This window comes from Pleurodeles waltl, chromosome 1_2, assembly GCF_031143425.1.
Source record: "Pleurodeles waltl isolate 20211129_DDA chromosome 1_2, aPleWal1.hap1.20221129, whole genome shotgun sequence".
Taxonomy (NCBI): Eukaryota; Metazoa; Chordata; class Amphibia; order Caudata; family Salamandridae; genus Pleurodeles; species Pleurodeles waltl.
In genome coordinates this window covers 1,086,950,073-1,086,965,696 of record NC_090437.1, presented here as the reverse complement: position 1 = coordinate 1,086,965,696, position 15,624 = coordinate 1,086,950,073, and the positions used below count along the sequence as shown (strand labels likewise).

General features: G+C 43.4%; 1 protein-coding gene across 1 annotated transcript in view; it reads right to left on the bottom strand.

The window, feature by feature from the left end:
• Window positions 1-15,624, bottom strand: part of SEL1L3 (SEL1L family member 3) — a 390,847-nt gene that overhangs the window by 96,662 nt on the left and 278,561 nt on the right. The window contains exon 16 of the mRNA XM_069202147.1: window positions 12,816-12,943. Within this exon, the coding sequence (XP_069058248.1) occupies window positions 12,816-12,943 (128 nt within the window). The remainder of the gene's footprint in view (window positions 1-12,815; window positions 12,944-15,624) is intronic.

The following is a 15,624-nucleotide window of genomic DNA, read 5'->3' as shown; positions in this document are numbered from 1 at the left end:
GTATTAATGTGTATGTGATGGTTGGCAGTTTATGTACACTTGAACATTCCAGGTTTGGGTAAGTTATAAAGCCCAAACCCATCCTAGGATGCTTGTCTCTGGTCCAAAGAGGAACTGGCCTGGCAGTTTGTGCTGGACTGTTCCCATGGGAGGGCACAGTCAAGGATGATTTGCATATGGCTGGGTCCAACCTGGGGTAGCATGGAAAGCAAAAACACAATGGATTAAACCCGGATCTGTGATTGGAGATGAATGTTTGCATTGTTCAGCATTCCACTCATTTTTGATTTTGTCACTCTCAGTGCCTAGATGTGGGTCCCATGCTCATTGTACACTGGATTCAATTTAGGGGGTGATATCCCAAAACCAGCCCTAGGATCTTTGTTTCTGGTCCAGGTAGGCCCTGGCATGCCAGTTTGGGCTGGACTGTTCCCATGGGGAGCAGGGTCAAGGCTGATTTGCATATGGCTGGATTAAAACTGGGGTGGCATGGTGAGCAAAAAAACAAATTACTCAACCCAGATCTGTGACTGGGGGTAAATGTTTGCATTGTTCAGCATTCTGTCCATCATCTGTTTTTTTTTGTTTTGTCACCTTAAGTGGGAAGGGTATGCCCAGACATGGGTCCCATGCTCGCTGTGCCACTGGATTCAAGCTAGCCTGGCTGATGAGGATTGATACCCTGAAATCGGTCTCAGGATGCTTGTTTCAGGTCCAGGGAGGAGTTAGTCTGACAGTTGGGGCTAGACTGTTCCCATGTAGAGCAGGATCAAGGCTGATTTGCGTATGGCTGGGTCCAAACTGCTGTAGTGTGATGAGTAAAAACACAATGGATTAAACCCAGACATGTGACTAGGAGTGAATAGTTGTATTGTTCAGCGTTCCGTCCATCATCTGTTCTTTTTGCTTTTGTCACGCTAAGTGGGAAGGGTATTGCCAGACATGGGTCCCATGCTCACTGTACCACTTGACTTAAGATAGCCTTGCTGACGAGGGGTGATACCTCAAAACCAGTCCCAGGATGCTTGTTTCCAGTCCAGGAAGAACTTGGCCTGGTAGCATGTGGAGCAGGATCGAGGCTGATTTGCATATGGCAAGGTCCAAACTGGGAGTGGCGTGGTGAACACAAAATTATGAATTAAACCCAGATCTGTGACTTGGGGTGAATGTTTGCATTGTTCAGCATTCCATACATCATCTGTTCTTTTAACTAGTGGGCCTGCAGCACTGATTGTGCCAACCCTTAATATTGTCTCTGGCCTGCCATTGCAGAGCCTGTGTATGCAGATTCAAACTTCCATGTCAACCTGGCAAACTAAACCTCTTGCTGGTCTCTGACTTTCCTTTTTATACATGTAAGTCACCAGTAAGGTAGGCCCTGTATGAGCCACAGGGCAGGGTGCCATGAATTTGAAGGCATGACATACTTTTAAGTTTTACATGTCCTGGTAGTGAAAAACTTCCAAATTCTTTTTTCACTACTCTAAGGCCTATTATTACCTTATTATATCTTATAGTGTAATTCCCAGTCTAGAGTGGGTATGTTTGTCACATTTGGTGTCTCTGAACTCCCAAATCGAAATCTCAGCTTATGGTGCAGTCGGATTTCAAAATCAAGTTCTGAAAATGTCACTTCAGAAAGTTGGCATTTTCTTACTTTAGCGATTTGGTGCCTACTACCTGTCTCCAATACATGTCTGGGGAGGGGTGACAGCTGGGCTTGTGCATTCCCTCTAGACAGCCACACACAAAGGGAGCTTAGGTGTGGCTGATAAGTCATCAACATCCTGATGGGCTATCCTGGGCAGGATGGGAAGGAGGGCATTGTCCTGCCACACATAAAGAGTGGGACCGGAGCCAGGGCAGGAAGGGACTTCAAAGACCTTTCTTGAAGTGTCCCCAATTTAAAGGCACAATGGACCTCTGACAACCCCAATTCAGTACACTTCTGGAAGTTTGGATACTCTGCCAAGAAGAAGGACTACTGTTCGACTACAAGAACTGCCACTCTGCTGAGCTGCTACTCTGCTGGACTGCTGCTCTGCTGCCTCCTGTCCTCTTGCTTGGGAATGAGAAGGATTGGACCTGCATCTCTCCATCCCAGAACCAGAGTGACTCCAAGGGCTTGCTGGCTTGCCTCCTGTTGTCTGAAGTCTCAGGGACACAAAAGACTTCCAACCCACCTGCTAAAGCTCCACGACCCGACTTCAACCAGCACCTTTCCCTCAAGAAGTGCCCCTCCAGTCCTGGGTCCCTTAAAGTGGCTATGTGGCTCCTGAAATCAAGCTTTTGGGCTCTTTGCGGCAGGCCCTCTCACATTGAAACCATGCTGCTGGTCCAAAGAATCAGCGGAAGAAACCACAAATGTGTCCCTTTCCACAGCAAGTATTCTCGTTCATGACCCTGAGGCTCCAGTCCACCCATCTGTGATGCCCCGCTGACTCTTCAGTCAGAGACTCTTGGCTCAATTCTGAGAAGGTAAAACTTTAGCTGGACTTACCTGGGAATGTATCCGACCCACACACCATCGCAGTTGGCTTGAACATTTGGATTTACCCTGGTCTAGCGCAACTACAGAATCCCCGGTTGGCACTTCATGATTTTAAGCACTAGATTGCATTTTATTTTTTAAAAAGACATATCTCGAATTTGACTAATTGGATTTTTGTCATTTTGCCTTGTTTTACTTAGAAAATTAATGTCTATTTTTTAACCTGGTGTAGTGTCTTTTTGTGTGGTGTTCTCAATATATTACTGTTTAAAGTGTTGCACTAATACTTTACACATTGCCCTTAAGTGAGGCCTTCAAGAGGGTGAGCGCAGGTTAGTTTATGATGTGCATCTGACTTGCCCTGACTAGGATTGTGGTTCCTGCTTGTCCAGGGTGCATACCTCTGCCAACCAGAAACCCAATTTCTAACAACACATCTCTTTAGCAGTGTGTATGTGTACAGCAATAACTATGACTCACTGAACAGCGTGCATTCAATCATATACATAACTTCTGAACGTCTAATTTTATATCACTGTACGTTGGACCCGTGCTTTGCAGGTGATAATTATAAAGTTAATGAATTCTGAAATGCAATAACATGGATGAACTCAAAGACCTCAAGATCATCTTTGGTTGATCACTGCAGCCAAGAAACAGTCAGCTAGGGGAAAGTAGGTGTATTTTCTATATATGTTTAAATTTTCTAGTTGTTTTCCATTATTAATAGTAAAAGTGAAACCCAATTTTGTATCCATTTTTAAACATGGAAAATCACCAGTAAAAGTCTTGTATGTTCTAATGCATGCAAGGGAAATGCTCCCATGCCCTTGTTTAACCTTTAAACAACAACTATAGTTGAGGTACAGTGGGGCTTTCAGACCCCTGTGTCACCGCACCTGCAGCACTATTGCTACACCCCTACAACTGCCCACAGTCATGGTAGAAATTGAGCATGTCTGGGGACACACTGCTGCTCATGCTGATTTTAAAGTCAGCCCTACGAGACTGTCATGTTGTGTGTAACAGGTAAGGGCTTTATTTACAGAGAATAATAGTAGGTGACAACAAAGATTAAAGGTAATTAGGTAGTAATGCTTACGTAGCTTAGTGAGGACAGGATAACTATTTGTTTCCCCTTGCAAATGGGAAGCAGATTACAGACTGAACACAGGATGTGTGAGAGGGATTTGGATGCAAGTGTACACATAGTTGGTGTATGTTTAGCCAGGTGGATACAGGGCCAGCTCTAGGGTGGGGCGACCGGTGCAGCTGCAACTGGCTCCTCTGATCTCATGGGCTTCGTTTTTAAGAATAAGATGGGTTTAAAAAGCACTTGCTGCAGAGTTCCATATTTGTCCAGCAGTTTGCAAGCAACAATAAAAATGTCAAGATAATTCTGGTGATTAATGTCTCTGCTGGAGAAAGAAGATTTCTGAGTTTTGTCTAGTGGCAGTTGTTGCTCATGATAAAGTGGTGCAGAGGGTTATTATGCCTGCTGTAAAGAACGTGTACCACGCAAATCATCAAACTGCTTTTTATGTGCATTGCTCAGTAAGTTATTGTGTTTGACACAGATATTCCCTTGTTACTTGAAGTTCAAAAGTTACAAACCTAATTTAGCGCAGTGACCTATTAACTGCCATCAAAGAGCTCCATGCAAACTTTATGGTATAGGTTAAAACCTTCTGTATTTTCTCCACTCTTTCATTATCCTAATGTTGCTAGAAAGGGTTAATTTGGGTAGAAATACACTATTAGTAAAACAAACCACTGTCGTATGTTTTACATCCTGATTATGTGCTTCTCCAGATTGAACACTTAAAATATACTGCCTACTACTATCGCAAAATGTGACTCCTACATGTTGTAACCCTCATTGTTTTATGTTACATTTCCTATAGTCTGGTTTTATATGCTTTTGATTAATTGGCACTGTATAATGTGTGTGTTTTGCTCTGACTCTGTACACTGGTATGAGTAGTAACAAATGACATTTATGTAAGAGAGGGGCTATGTGGAGATGAGGGGCCCTGGTGGGGCGTGGTAGTGAGGGAATTAATGGAGGAAGAGGGTTTTTTGAAGGGGCGCCAACAAAGGTTGGTGCACTAGGTGCCTGCGGGGCTACAGCCGGCCCTGGGTGGATAGGTGGATGGGTGTGCCAGAAATCAGCCTGGGTCTGAATTTACTGAAGAGTCAATTAGAATGTATTACATGGATTGGGGGTTCCTATTTTCAGAGGCAATGGTTAAACCCTACAGGGCTGCTACCTTGGGAAGGCCCTGCCGCTCAGAGACTATCAGAGGCTACGATGATACTCATGAGTAGTCTGAGAACTAGTCTCATCTTGAGCTGGAGGACTTGAAGGGACAAGGCATCCATGCAACCAACAGCCAAAGGCAATTTCAAACTCCAGAAGGGAATTATAAAGTTGGTTATCCACAATCTATGTTCTGTGTGAGTGTGCCCTCCATCCAGGCAGGGGACATACAGAGATAGCATCCTGGTTTAGAAATCTGTGTATCCCACCTCCTTATGTATATATTCTGTGAGGGACGGTAAAGAAAGATCACCACCTCACTTTTAATCCACAGAGAATGCTTGGCCTACTTAACAGAATGCCATTGATTCACATACATAGTGGAGAAGTGCATAGTCTACCATGCTTGAGGTAATCTAGTGAGCCCTTCTCTAATAAGTACATCAAGAATACAACTGTCCTGGTCCTTAAAATCTTTTCCCTTCGTATATGTAGCTGCAAGATGGACTTGTATAAGTGAGATCTCTCTGAGAGGGCTTGCTCTCTGATTCACAGCCTAGGCCAGAAGGAGAGGTGGACTTCTCTCCCCTACGGGAATCCTACATTTAATTTAGCCAATGTGAAAGGGATGTCTTCACCCAGATGATTTAGAAAATATATGGTGAACAAATATATACCTGTCCTTATTAAGAGGGAAATTAGTGAATAAGACACTAACCAAGTGGTTCCTAATCTGTGTGCCGCAGCACACCAGTGCGCCATTATATCTAGCCAGGGGCGTTGTGCACTAAGCACACAGTTCAGGAACCACTGCCCCATTTCATTGTGAAAAACTCTGATTCAGACTCTGAAGTCATTGCACACTGAAGGGGTACTTGATCAATGGTATAAAAATGTACATGCTTTCGTAATGTCACTTTCCCATATTCCCAAAGGGCTTTGCTGTCCATCAAGCAGACTTACAGCCTCATTACGAGTTTGGCGGTCCCAACGCGGGATCAACAAACTTGCAGAAAGGACGCTACCGCCATGGCATCCCAACCAACCTATTACAATGATCTTGCCGGTCTGAGGGGCAGAAACATTGTAAAAGAGCCTTTCTGCCATTCAGAGTAGTGGGAACAGTGCTACAAGATAGCACTTAGCTCCCTTAAAGGAGCCAAGTGCTATCTCATAGCACAGAGGGGGCCGACCAGCACCCTCGAAATGCGCACAGTGCAGCTGTCCGACTGTCAACGCAAGTGTGGTGGCCTTTGGACCGCCACACTTGTAATGAGGCTTTAAGTTTCACTTTTGCAGCTACTACATTCACATGAGGAACCCAGAGCATAATCAGAGAGCAGTGAAGATACAAGGCTGGCCAAATGACTCCCTCTGTCTTCCTGGTGTAGCCACATATTGACAGTTGTTTGTGCTTGGAATGAAATGACACCTACATCCTGCAGCATTACGTTTGGCAGGCCCTTGAATGTCTTGTCCTTTTCAGATTACATATTTTGCTTCACAAATCTGATTTTGACTTTCAGAGCAATGGTTGAAATTACATTTTATGTGAAAAATGAAAATGTTTGAAATGTACTAATTGTGTGATAGAATATCAACGGAAAGAATATGATAATATTCTTTAGTGAAAATAAGATTTGTATGTGTTTTAGAAATCATTTTATTGCACATTTGTCAAAATAGACTTCATAATAGTTTTTTACATTTTAGCTTAGGTGCAGTAGAAGCCGCTCTAATACTTACCCCTTACATCAGGAAGAGCCATTTTTTTCTCCAAATTAATGGATTTTCTGTGGTGTTTAATTTGGGCTTTGTATCAAATCTTTTTCCTCGAGCAAAAGTGTCTTATGAATGAAGCTTAGAACTGAAGCGGTTCTCAAGTAGATACAGAATATGATACTTTTAGGAGGCTTCTGTAGGATACTGGCTAAACGTTTTGAAATATAGCCTATTCCTGAACTATGTATTTAATTTAATGAAAATATCCATAAGCAGCTGTCACAGATCAGAAGCATAAGCCCAAAGGCAAATAACACTGGTTAGAAGCACAGGTTCAAACTCAAAGCCAAAAGTCAGAACCATTATATCTATGATTACAATACCTTCATATTCTTCATCCCAATTATTTTCAGGGAGAAAATGAGAAGTACTTCCAAGGCGGCTTACATCCCCCCATCTGTCAAAAAAAAGTGTCATAATGGGGAGCTGCAACCAATTGCCAATAGGTCAAGCGTGGCGCGGGTCAAAACAGTTTGGGAACCACTACACTAATCTTATTATTTTAACTGGGGAACTATGTTGTCTGGAAGGTTTGTGCTTTTGCACGCACATTATTTGACTCTTGCACTCAGACTCATATAAAGTCGATGCCAGCCGCTGCTCGTAATTTAAAAGGTGAGCGCGTCAGAAGCTCGACTTTCTCTTGGTGTGCAGCAGGGAATCCGATTTAGGAAGGAGCTTGTCTCAGAGGCTTGTATGGGAGCGCCTTGCTCCATAATTACCCTGGGTTAATGCTCATCAGGACAGAGACTGAGGTGCAAACTTGTTCGGCAGATGAAGCCCCACATGTTGTGAACAGGAGTTCTGAAGAGGTGCATTCAGAGCATTTCTTACAGGGAAAGTGGGGGAGAGAAGGGACAACAATGATCCTCAAACAAGTCAACTTTCAAAGAAGCATTTACTTTTAAAGATACTGGCCATGGCTTAAACCGAAAGGGCCCTGCCAGTGGCCAGCACTGGCAGTACTTAAAAACGAACATTAATTGGGTCGCATCTGGGCCCTGTAGTCGAGTCCTTAACTTTGTAAACAAAAACATTCGAGTCTCTTTCTTCGCAATGAGTGTAAGGACCATTGAGGTTATCCAAGTCAGTGACACACACAGTCCCTATTTACATTTCATATGTTTTAATCTATGCTGAATAGTATGTGTCCCTAGTCCTTCAGAGTATTTCTCTTTCCCTGAAGTTGTGTTTCTGTGAATAATTTCATGCAACACATGGCTCCTGTACAATGCCTAATGTGAATAGGTTGTCTGTGTGATTTCATGTTGTGAATGGATGTTCAGAACATGGCATGACGGAGCTCTGGAGTTGAGGCTGAAAACGTTGTATTTAACACAGTGCCTCTCACTGAGTCGGGAAGGATTTCAGGATTAGCGCTAATTCACGTTTTCCCTCTCTGCAGAGCGATAGTCACATGTGCTAATTGTAATTACAGCGGCAACAAATAAGAGAATGCAGGGCCAGATGTAGCAAGCATATTGCATGGTGCAAACTGCGAAAATCGCAGTTTGCGCCATGCAAAATGCCCATCGCGATGCACATTTGTGAATGTTGCCCAGAATGTTTTTTCAGAGCAGGCAGTGGTCCAATGGACCACTGCCTACACTGAAAAAACGAAACCAAATGGTTTCAGTATTTTTTTTATTTTGCAACTCGTTTTCCTTTAAGGAAAACGGGCTGCAAAATAAAATAAAAAAATGCTTTATTGAAAAAGCAGTCACAGACATGGAGGTCTGCTGTCTTCAGCAGGCCACCATCCCTGTGAGTGCAGGGAATCGTTATGGGGTCGCAAAATGCGACCCACCTCATTATTGCGACCTCATAGCGATTCGCAGAAGGTGTCTGAGACATCATTCTGCATATGCTTTTGCGACTCGGAAATTGCGAGTCGCACCGACTCGCAATTTCAGAATCGCAAAAGCATATCTTGCTACATCTGGCCCGCAGTTCTTACAGGTGAAGAGGGTGTGTGTGAAAGAGAATGCGGATGCGAAGTGAAGAGAATAAAGAAATGCATGCAGAAAGAGAGAGCGGAAAGGCATCAAGCAAGGAGAAGGAAGTAGATAAATAAATTGTGAGAGAAGGAGATGTAGAACTTCAGTAACAGAGAAGAGGGATGAAAATAGTGTATATGACTAATGTGTTGGGAACGATTGCACAGGAAAGTGATGTGAAGGAAAAACCAGAGTGGAACACATTCAGAATGACACTCCTCCTTTTTACACCCTTTGCCATGCTTACTTCATAGTGTTGTATTTTCATTTTCCAAAGGACAGAATTCAAATCTAATCGGTCACAATGTCACTGTTGTTACTCATTTATCTGCTGCGGAAGGACAATCTGTGTTGCCAATAGTTCTGGCTTGTTTTAGGTTTATGTGTACATCGCTGTGATATGTTTGGATGCGCTCAAGGAAAAAACACACAGAAGCACTCGTACTGTTCATGAGGCATTCTGTGCATTCTAGTTCACATATTGTAGGACCCGCCTCTTAAACATAGACATGAAGCCTGTCTTCTCATGTGAGGTACTCATGGACGTTGTAGTCCTATCCCAATAGCTTCTTAGAAATGTAGAAATATTTTCAGGTGACCTCATAACATGATGGAAGGTAGCAACAGGTTTGGCTTCAACAAAGTATTGTATACGTTTTGTTTAGCGGTTCTAAACCTACGCAAGTCACCATCATGCTTTCCTGGTGGTCAAGTAATTACCTATTTTCGATGCATGGTTAGTCATGTGTCAATTTATTCTGTATCCTATGTGTAGATGCTTCGTGTTGTCTATGAGGATCAAAGGTGTTATCCAGTCATATTGCAGCTAGAGCATATTGCCGCATATGTATGACAATGAATGTAAATGTGAATGAGAGATAGGATTGCATGATGTTTTGTTACATCTTGTAACCTGCACCTTATGAATCAAGCAGTAGATAACAGCCAGGTCTTTATTGCTTTCTGGATTCTGAATAGTGGGAAGTTATCTGTTTTCCTTCACAGGAGGGGGTTGTACAACTTTTATTTCTTACAGAGAAGTGATGGAGAGCCATCCTTTCTTCTGTGATTTCCACACTTGTATATCCTGGATATTTCACTTTTGGAATCAACAACAGTGGCGGCCAGGAATTCAATCGGTGTTTGGGGAGGGAGAGAGAACCACACGCACACACACATACATACACTCACCTATCTACATGCACATTCACTCACACCCCAATGCATTCACAAGTGCACACATAAACCCACTTTTCACAAGCATACACACACCCAATGATAGCACACACTCACAAATACACATACATTTATACATACTCACACGCGCATGCACACACCAAACATTAAAAAGCTTAACACAGTCTCTGTGGTTTCAGAAGGACTGGGACTGCTGTCTCCACTCACTGGCTGACTTAGGTCAGCACATGAGAGAAGGAGGCAGTGCCTCACCTGTCATTGAGTGGCATGGGGTCAGTGAGACTGCTGACTCACCCCACTCTGTGACTAAGCATCACTGAAAGTCACTTGCAAGTCTTAACACTGAAGAGCCCAGGTACCAGGGTATCAGTAACGCTTCCCCTCATCATGTCTTGAAGTGCTTTGCCAGACTGAAGAGGTAACGCCCACGGGGCTGTAACATCTTAGGCCCAGTAAGGTTCAGCTCACACAGCAAGGAGCCTGCACATTTAGGGCATGTCTAGCTCCTGACTGCCTACCTTCGAAACAAACCGTGTCTATCAGGCTGACCTTTGCTCAACCTGACAGACACTTTATGTTGGCCACTGCCCCCCAAAAGACAGGCCGCTGCTGGTCAAGCGACTTCCAGAGATTAAAGAATTGCCTTCAAGCACATTCTAGAATGCTTGCCTTCCTGTGGAGAGAGGTCATGGACAAAAGGTTTCAACTGAACTACTCCTTTGGACGACAGCAAGACTGATTTGCCTGTCAATGGTTCTCTTTTTAGTGACATAACAAAGCTAAAATTGATGGAATGAAACTGTAGTGGTTTAGAATCAAATGACTAAGCATTTCTTTCAAGTATAACAAGCACTCCTCCTTGTCCCACCCCTTCAATCAATTAACTTGTATTTAATCACTACAGGTTCTTGTGGCTCTGTGTTTCTGCTACATCTCTAAGTTTAATGATTGAAATATTCTGTGCACTTCTGTGTACTTCCAATTCTCTATCGCTGTTTTGTGTTTTAAACATTGTCCTCAAGGAAGGAAAAGTAAAATGCTTAGGAGGCAGTGAGATTTCAGCCATCTCCCAAACCCACTTGTTTTCAGCTTAGAAAAGAATGATACTAGGTTGAGGAGACAATCATTTTAAAACCAACTCATACACAATCATTTTATCAGTAAATGAAGGATGGATGAAAAGCTTAAAGTGCAAATTAGAAACACTAAGGGCCAGATTTATTGAAAGTGGTGCTGCACTGAGTGCACGCCACTTTTCCTGCACCCCTTAGCACCCCTTACCACTACCATTTGCACCACCCTGTAAATAAGGCGCAGGGATTTCGGCCTGGTTGGGCCCCTTTAACATCAAAAACAATTACATTAATGTGGCGCAAGGTGGCGCTAGGGGCCTATAAATATGCCCCTAATTTTGCCATTTGGTTGCTGTAGCGTGAACTCACTTCTTTGCATCTCTTCCGTTCACATAGCCTTGGATATAGTGCACACAGACCCTTCATTGTTGCACACAAATGAAAACAAATAGAGGGAACATTCCTGGGGAATACGGCAAATGTTTCCTAATCTATAGTACACACTCACACGTAGGTATTTTCAGCCTAGACCTCCCCGCTTTAGCAGCTATCCCGGGATGCGGTTCTTTATGGTACTCTTCTTTCTGTAATTCTGCAGACAAAAGCTCCTAATTAATAGGCACAATGGGTTGATAGAAAATGGAGAGAAAGATGGCAGGTTGAAACGAAGGAAAGATTAAATTAATGGTGAAAAAAGGACGTGGCTCTTCGGATGAGGTCCCTCACCCCACCCCCCACCCCCACCCCCCAGCACCTTGAGACCCTCACAGGTAAGTAGCCACGCTTTACAAATATTGATTGATTGATTGATTGATAGGATGGGTGATAGGGAGGATGGATGGATGGATAGATGAGTGGGTGAACGGATCATAGAAGTAAAGGTGAAATTGTGGATAACAGCAGGCGGGATGGAAGCATGAAAGGATTTATGGAGAAGTGATCGGATGGAAGAGAAAGGGGAATTCTTCAAAGAAGGATAGGGTTCACTTGCTTTGTTTGCTTGATGCCATCAGAGTTTGGTTTGGGGGGTATTGTAATGTTCTGGCTACTCCTTTGTATCAGGCTACTCCTGTACACCACCACAAGTTTCATCTCTCTCAGTTCATCAAAAGCGACCTACTTCCTGCCTTGACCCCCTCATTCCAGACAAGGGTTTAAGGAGTAATGAGGATAACATGGCAAATTACATGTTTCAACCGTTTCAAATTGGAAAATTAAAAACTGTGTATTTTCTCTGCACAGAATTTCCCAGGTTCTGGCCCATTGTAGATGACTGCTTAAAAAGGCATATTAAGCTTGTTAAGATTTAACAAAAGAAACTTAGGTTTCGCAAAACATAATGAAACAGAAACAGTAGAAACAGAACTAAAACAGAGATCACTTGTAAAATGCACGGTCTTATAATAGTTTATCCATTACTTTTTAAGGGCAAATACTGCTAACGCAATAAAAGCACACAACAAATTCACATGAGCATCGTGATGTGTACAGAAATTTAGAAAAAAATCTATAAGTGATGTCCGTGTCCCTCTGCAAACATATTCAGACAACAACCCTTACTTCCCCCCAAGTATCGCCAAAGTGTACGTGGCAATATGGGATGCAGGGAAGGGGCATGAAATGAATTCCAAAGTCACATGAGCCCCTCATTTAGGCTGGCATGGAGCATCAGATATAGGACTTCTGATTTGGTTTTTCGGGCACATGAATGTGAAGTAACGGCAAGCAAATCAGGTTTAATTATGTGCAGTTGGTTGCTGCCAAATTTGTGCTATTATCAATTGCCACATTTTTCACGATGCAATGCATTATGAATATCAATTGAGTTACGCACTAATACCAAAAACAATACAACATCAAACAAGTTAAGTATGCAGTAGTCCAATTACTGCCAGTCCTACAGATATATTGTACGGCACTTGAGAACATGAATACTTCCACATTTTTAGAGGCAGCACATTTCCAACACATCAGACATCACACCATTGTGCAGATGCAATTCTACTTTGTCTTACAGTGTAGCAGTCTCTTGGTCTCTAGGGACGCTATCCAGGCTTCCTGTCACAAAATAGTGTGAAGATAGAATAGCTCCTTCAAGATGTCCTCCTTTTGCAGCTCTGTGGATATATTCAAAAGCAAGGGTCTGTAAAAAAAACACAAAAATGGTTAGTGTTTCTCTCATCTTACTGAGCCGAATGGTATGCCTGTGAAAACTCAGAGTAACTGCCAATCTGCCCATACACTTTTTTTTTTAGTGAAAAAGCTATTGGTGAATAAAACATGATGGAATCTCTGGTTTATAGCTCCAAAACACATTTGTGGGATGAAAATGCTGGGAAGAACTAGGAAGTGGTAGTTGGGTGATTTAGAGATAGTTCTTAATTTCACTTAAAGTTTATGCTCTGTCCTACTAGCTTGTTGGCCTTGACACAGAAATCCTTATAGTCACTGACGCCTTTTCCTTTCTTTTATTAAATGAACGTGCATTCGAACACTTTAAGGAGAGCTACGACTTTCCGCTACATCAGAAATACATCTTATTCGATGGTCACCGAAAGGTGTTCACATACCTTTAAAGTCACTGGAAAAGTGAACATTCTTTACATTTCTTAAGAACATTCATGCGGGAAACATCCTTTTTTACGACTTTTTTAGTACGAAAGTCGTGGTTAACGAAAGCGTAACAACGCTTTTTTTAACCACGACTTCGTATTTTTGTGCCTTAACTACGTATGTTCTGAACAACGAACATGCGTGGTTAAGGTACAAAGAAGGGAGTTGGTGAAGGTAAGTGGTGGGTTTAGGTTTTGGGGTGGGGGTGGGGGGTCAGGGGGTTTTAGGTTTTGGGGTGGGGTTGGGGGGTGTGGCGTTTTTGGTTTTGGGGAGGGGGTGGGGGTTAGGGGGTTTTAGGTTTTGGGGTGGGGTTGGGGGGGTGGGGCGTTTTTGGGTTTGGGGAGGGGGTGGGGGGTTAGGGGGTTTTAGGTTTTGGGGTGGGGTTGGGGGGGTGGGGCGTTTTTGGTTTTGGGGAGGGGGTGGGGGGTCAGGGGTTTTTAGGTTTTGGGGTGGGGTTGGGGGGGTGGGGCGTTTTTGGTTTTGGGGAGTGGGTGGGGAGTCAAGGGGTTTTAGGTTTTGGGGTGGGGTTGGGGGGGTGGGGCGTTTTTGGTTTTGGGGAGTGGGTGGGGGGTAATGGGGTTTTAGGTTTTAGGGTGGGGTTGGGGGATTGGGGCGTTTTTGGTTTTGGGGAGTGGGTGGGTGGTCAGGGGGTTTTAGGTTTTAGGGTGGGGTTGGGGGGTGGGGCGTTTTTGATTTTGGGGAGTGGGTGGGGGATCAGCGGGTTTTAGGTTTTGGGGTGGGGTTGGGGGGGTGGGGTGACGGATGTAGGGTGAATGGTGCCTATTGCTAATGATTTTATCAGGAATGCCTTTACAACGAAATAACGTTGTTAAGGCATTCGTGGTAAAATCATTAGTAGTAAGGACGAGGTCGGTGTTCCGACCTCGTTGTTAAGGTTAGTAGTTGTTTTTAATTCGGTGTTCCGTCATATAATCCATTCATGCTATGTTGGTAGAACAAAGCTACAAGGAGGACTTAAAAACCCACAGGGGATTTAAAATCATATTGAAGTAAACTAAATGAAGAACCGTCTATTTTGGTGTAACACAACTCCAAATAGAACCCAACATCGTATTGTTGTAAAACATAACAATTCAGAGGGCCGTAAAGTTATTGTGATGCCACACAATTCAAGAGAGTTGTAAAGCTCGCTACTCTGGCACCTCTTATCACTAACCTCATGAATATATCCTTATACACACATGTTGTCAATATCACTAACCTCATGAATATATCTTTATACACAAATGTTGTCAATGGCATTCTTAAGCATTCGATAATCAGTGTACTCTTGAAAAAGCCACAAGCAAATCTAACTAAGTAGAAATCCATTTCAGGTGCACCCTGTAAAGCAAAGCCTACTTTGAAACCACCAGAGTGTTAAGTGGCTTCCAGTCAAGGTGCAACTTAATCAGGCTAACACACCTACACAGCATAACTCCAGAGTTGTCCATCTACACTCCTGACCGAGGCCAAGGAAGCACGTTCAAATCTCTTGAGCTCTCAGTTGTGATTAGTACCACTGACCAATGAGTGCTCTGAGATTGCTTAAAATCATTTGCCAGAATGGGGGAACCAGTCTGTCTTTTTCCATACCTTCTCAACAGGTGCATCTGGCAGTCAGCATTGAACACATGCTACCTAAAATTCTGTCATCATATGTGGATCCCCATACATTCAATCAAATTGCCAGATTCCCAGTATCACAAATGAGCTGAAGTCATAACCCCATTTTTACTTTCATTAAGTTCCCCATGAACATCTATTAAAGCGATGAGTGAGTCTATCAAAAGACATTTTTAATTTTCCTCACTTTTTCTTTGCTATATAATCTGCTGACTCTCACCCACAACAGATAGCTCACATTGGTGTATCTTTCTTCTAATGCTCATATTCGAAGTGCTCCTCTTCATTTTGTTTGGCGAGTTGTAGCCTACACTACTACCACTTTGGAGAGTGGTGTGAGGAGGAATCTGATGATTAAGCATAACACGTAAATGTGGGTGAGAGTTTTCGTCCTAAAAAACACATTGGGGGTGATTCTAACATTGGCGGGCGGCGGAGGCCGCCCGCCAATGTTCCCCCGTCAAAATACCGCTCCGCGGTCACAAGACCGCTGAGGGTATTTTGAGATTTGCCCTGGGCTGGCGGGCGGCCGCCAAAAGGCCGCCCGCCAGCCCAGGGCAAATCTACCTTCCCACGAGGACGACG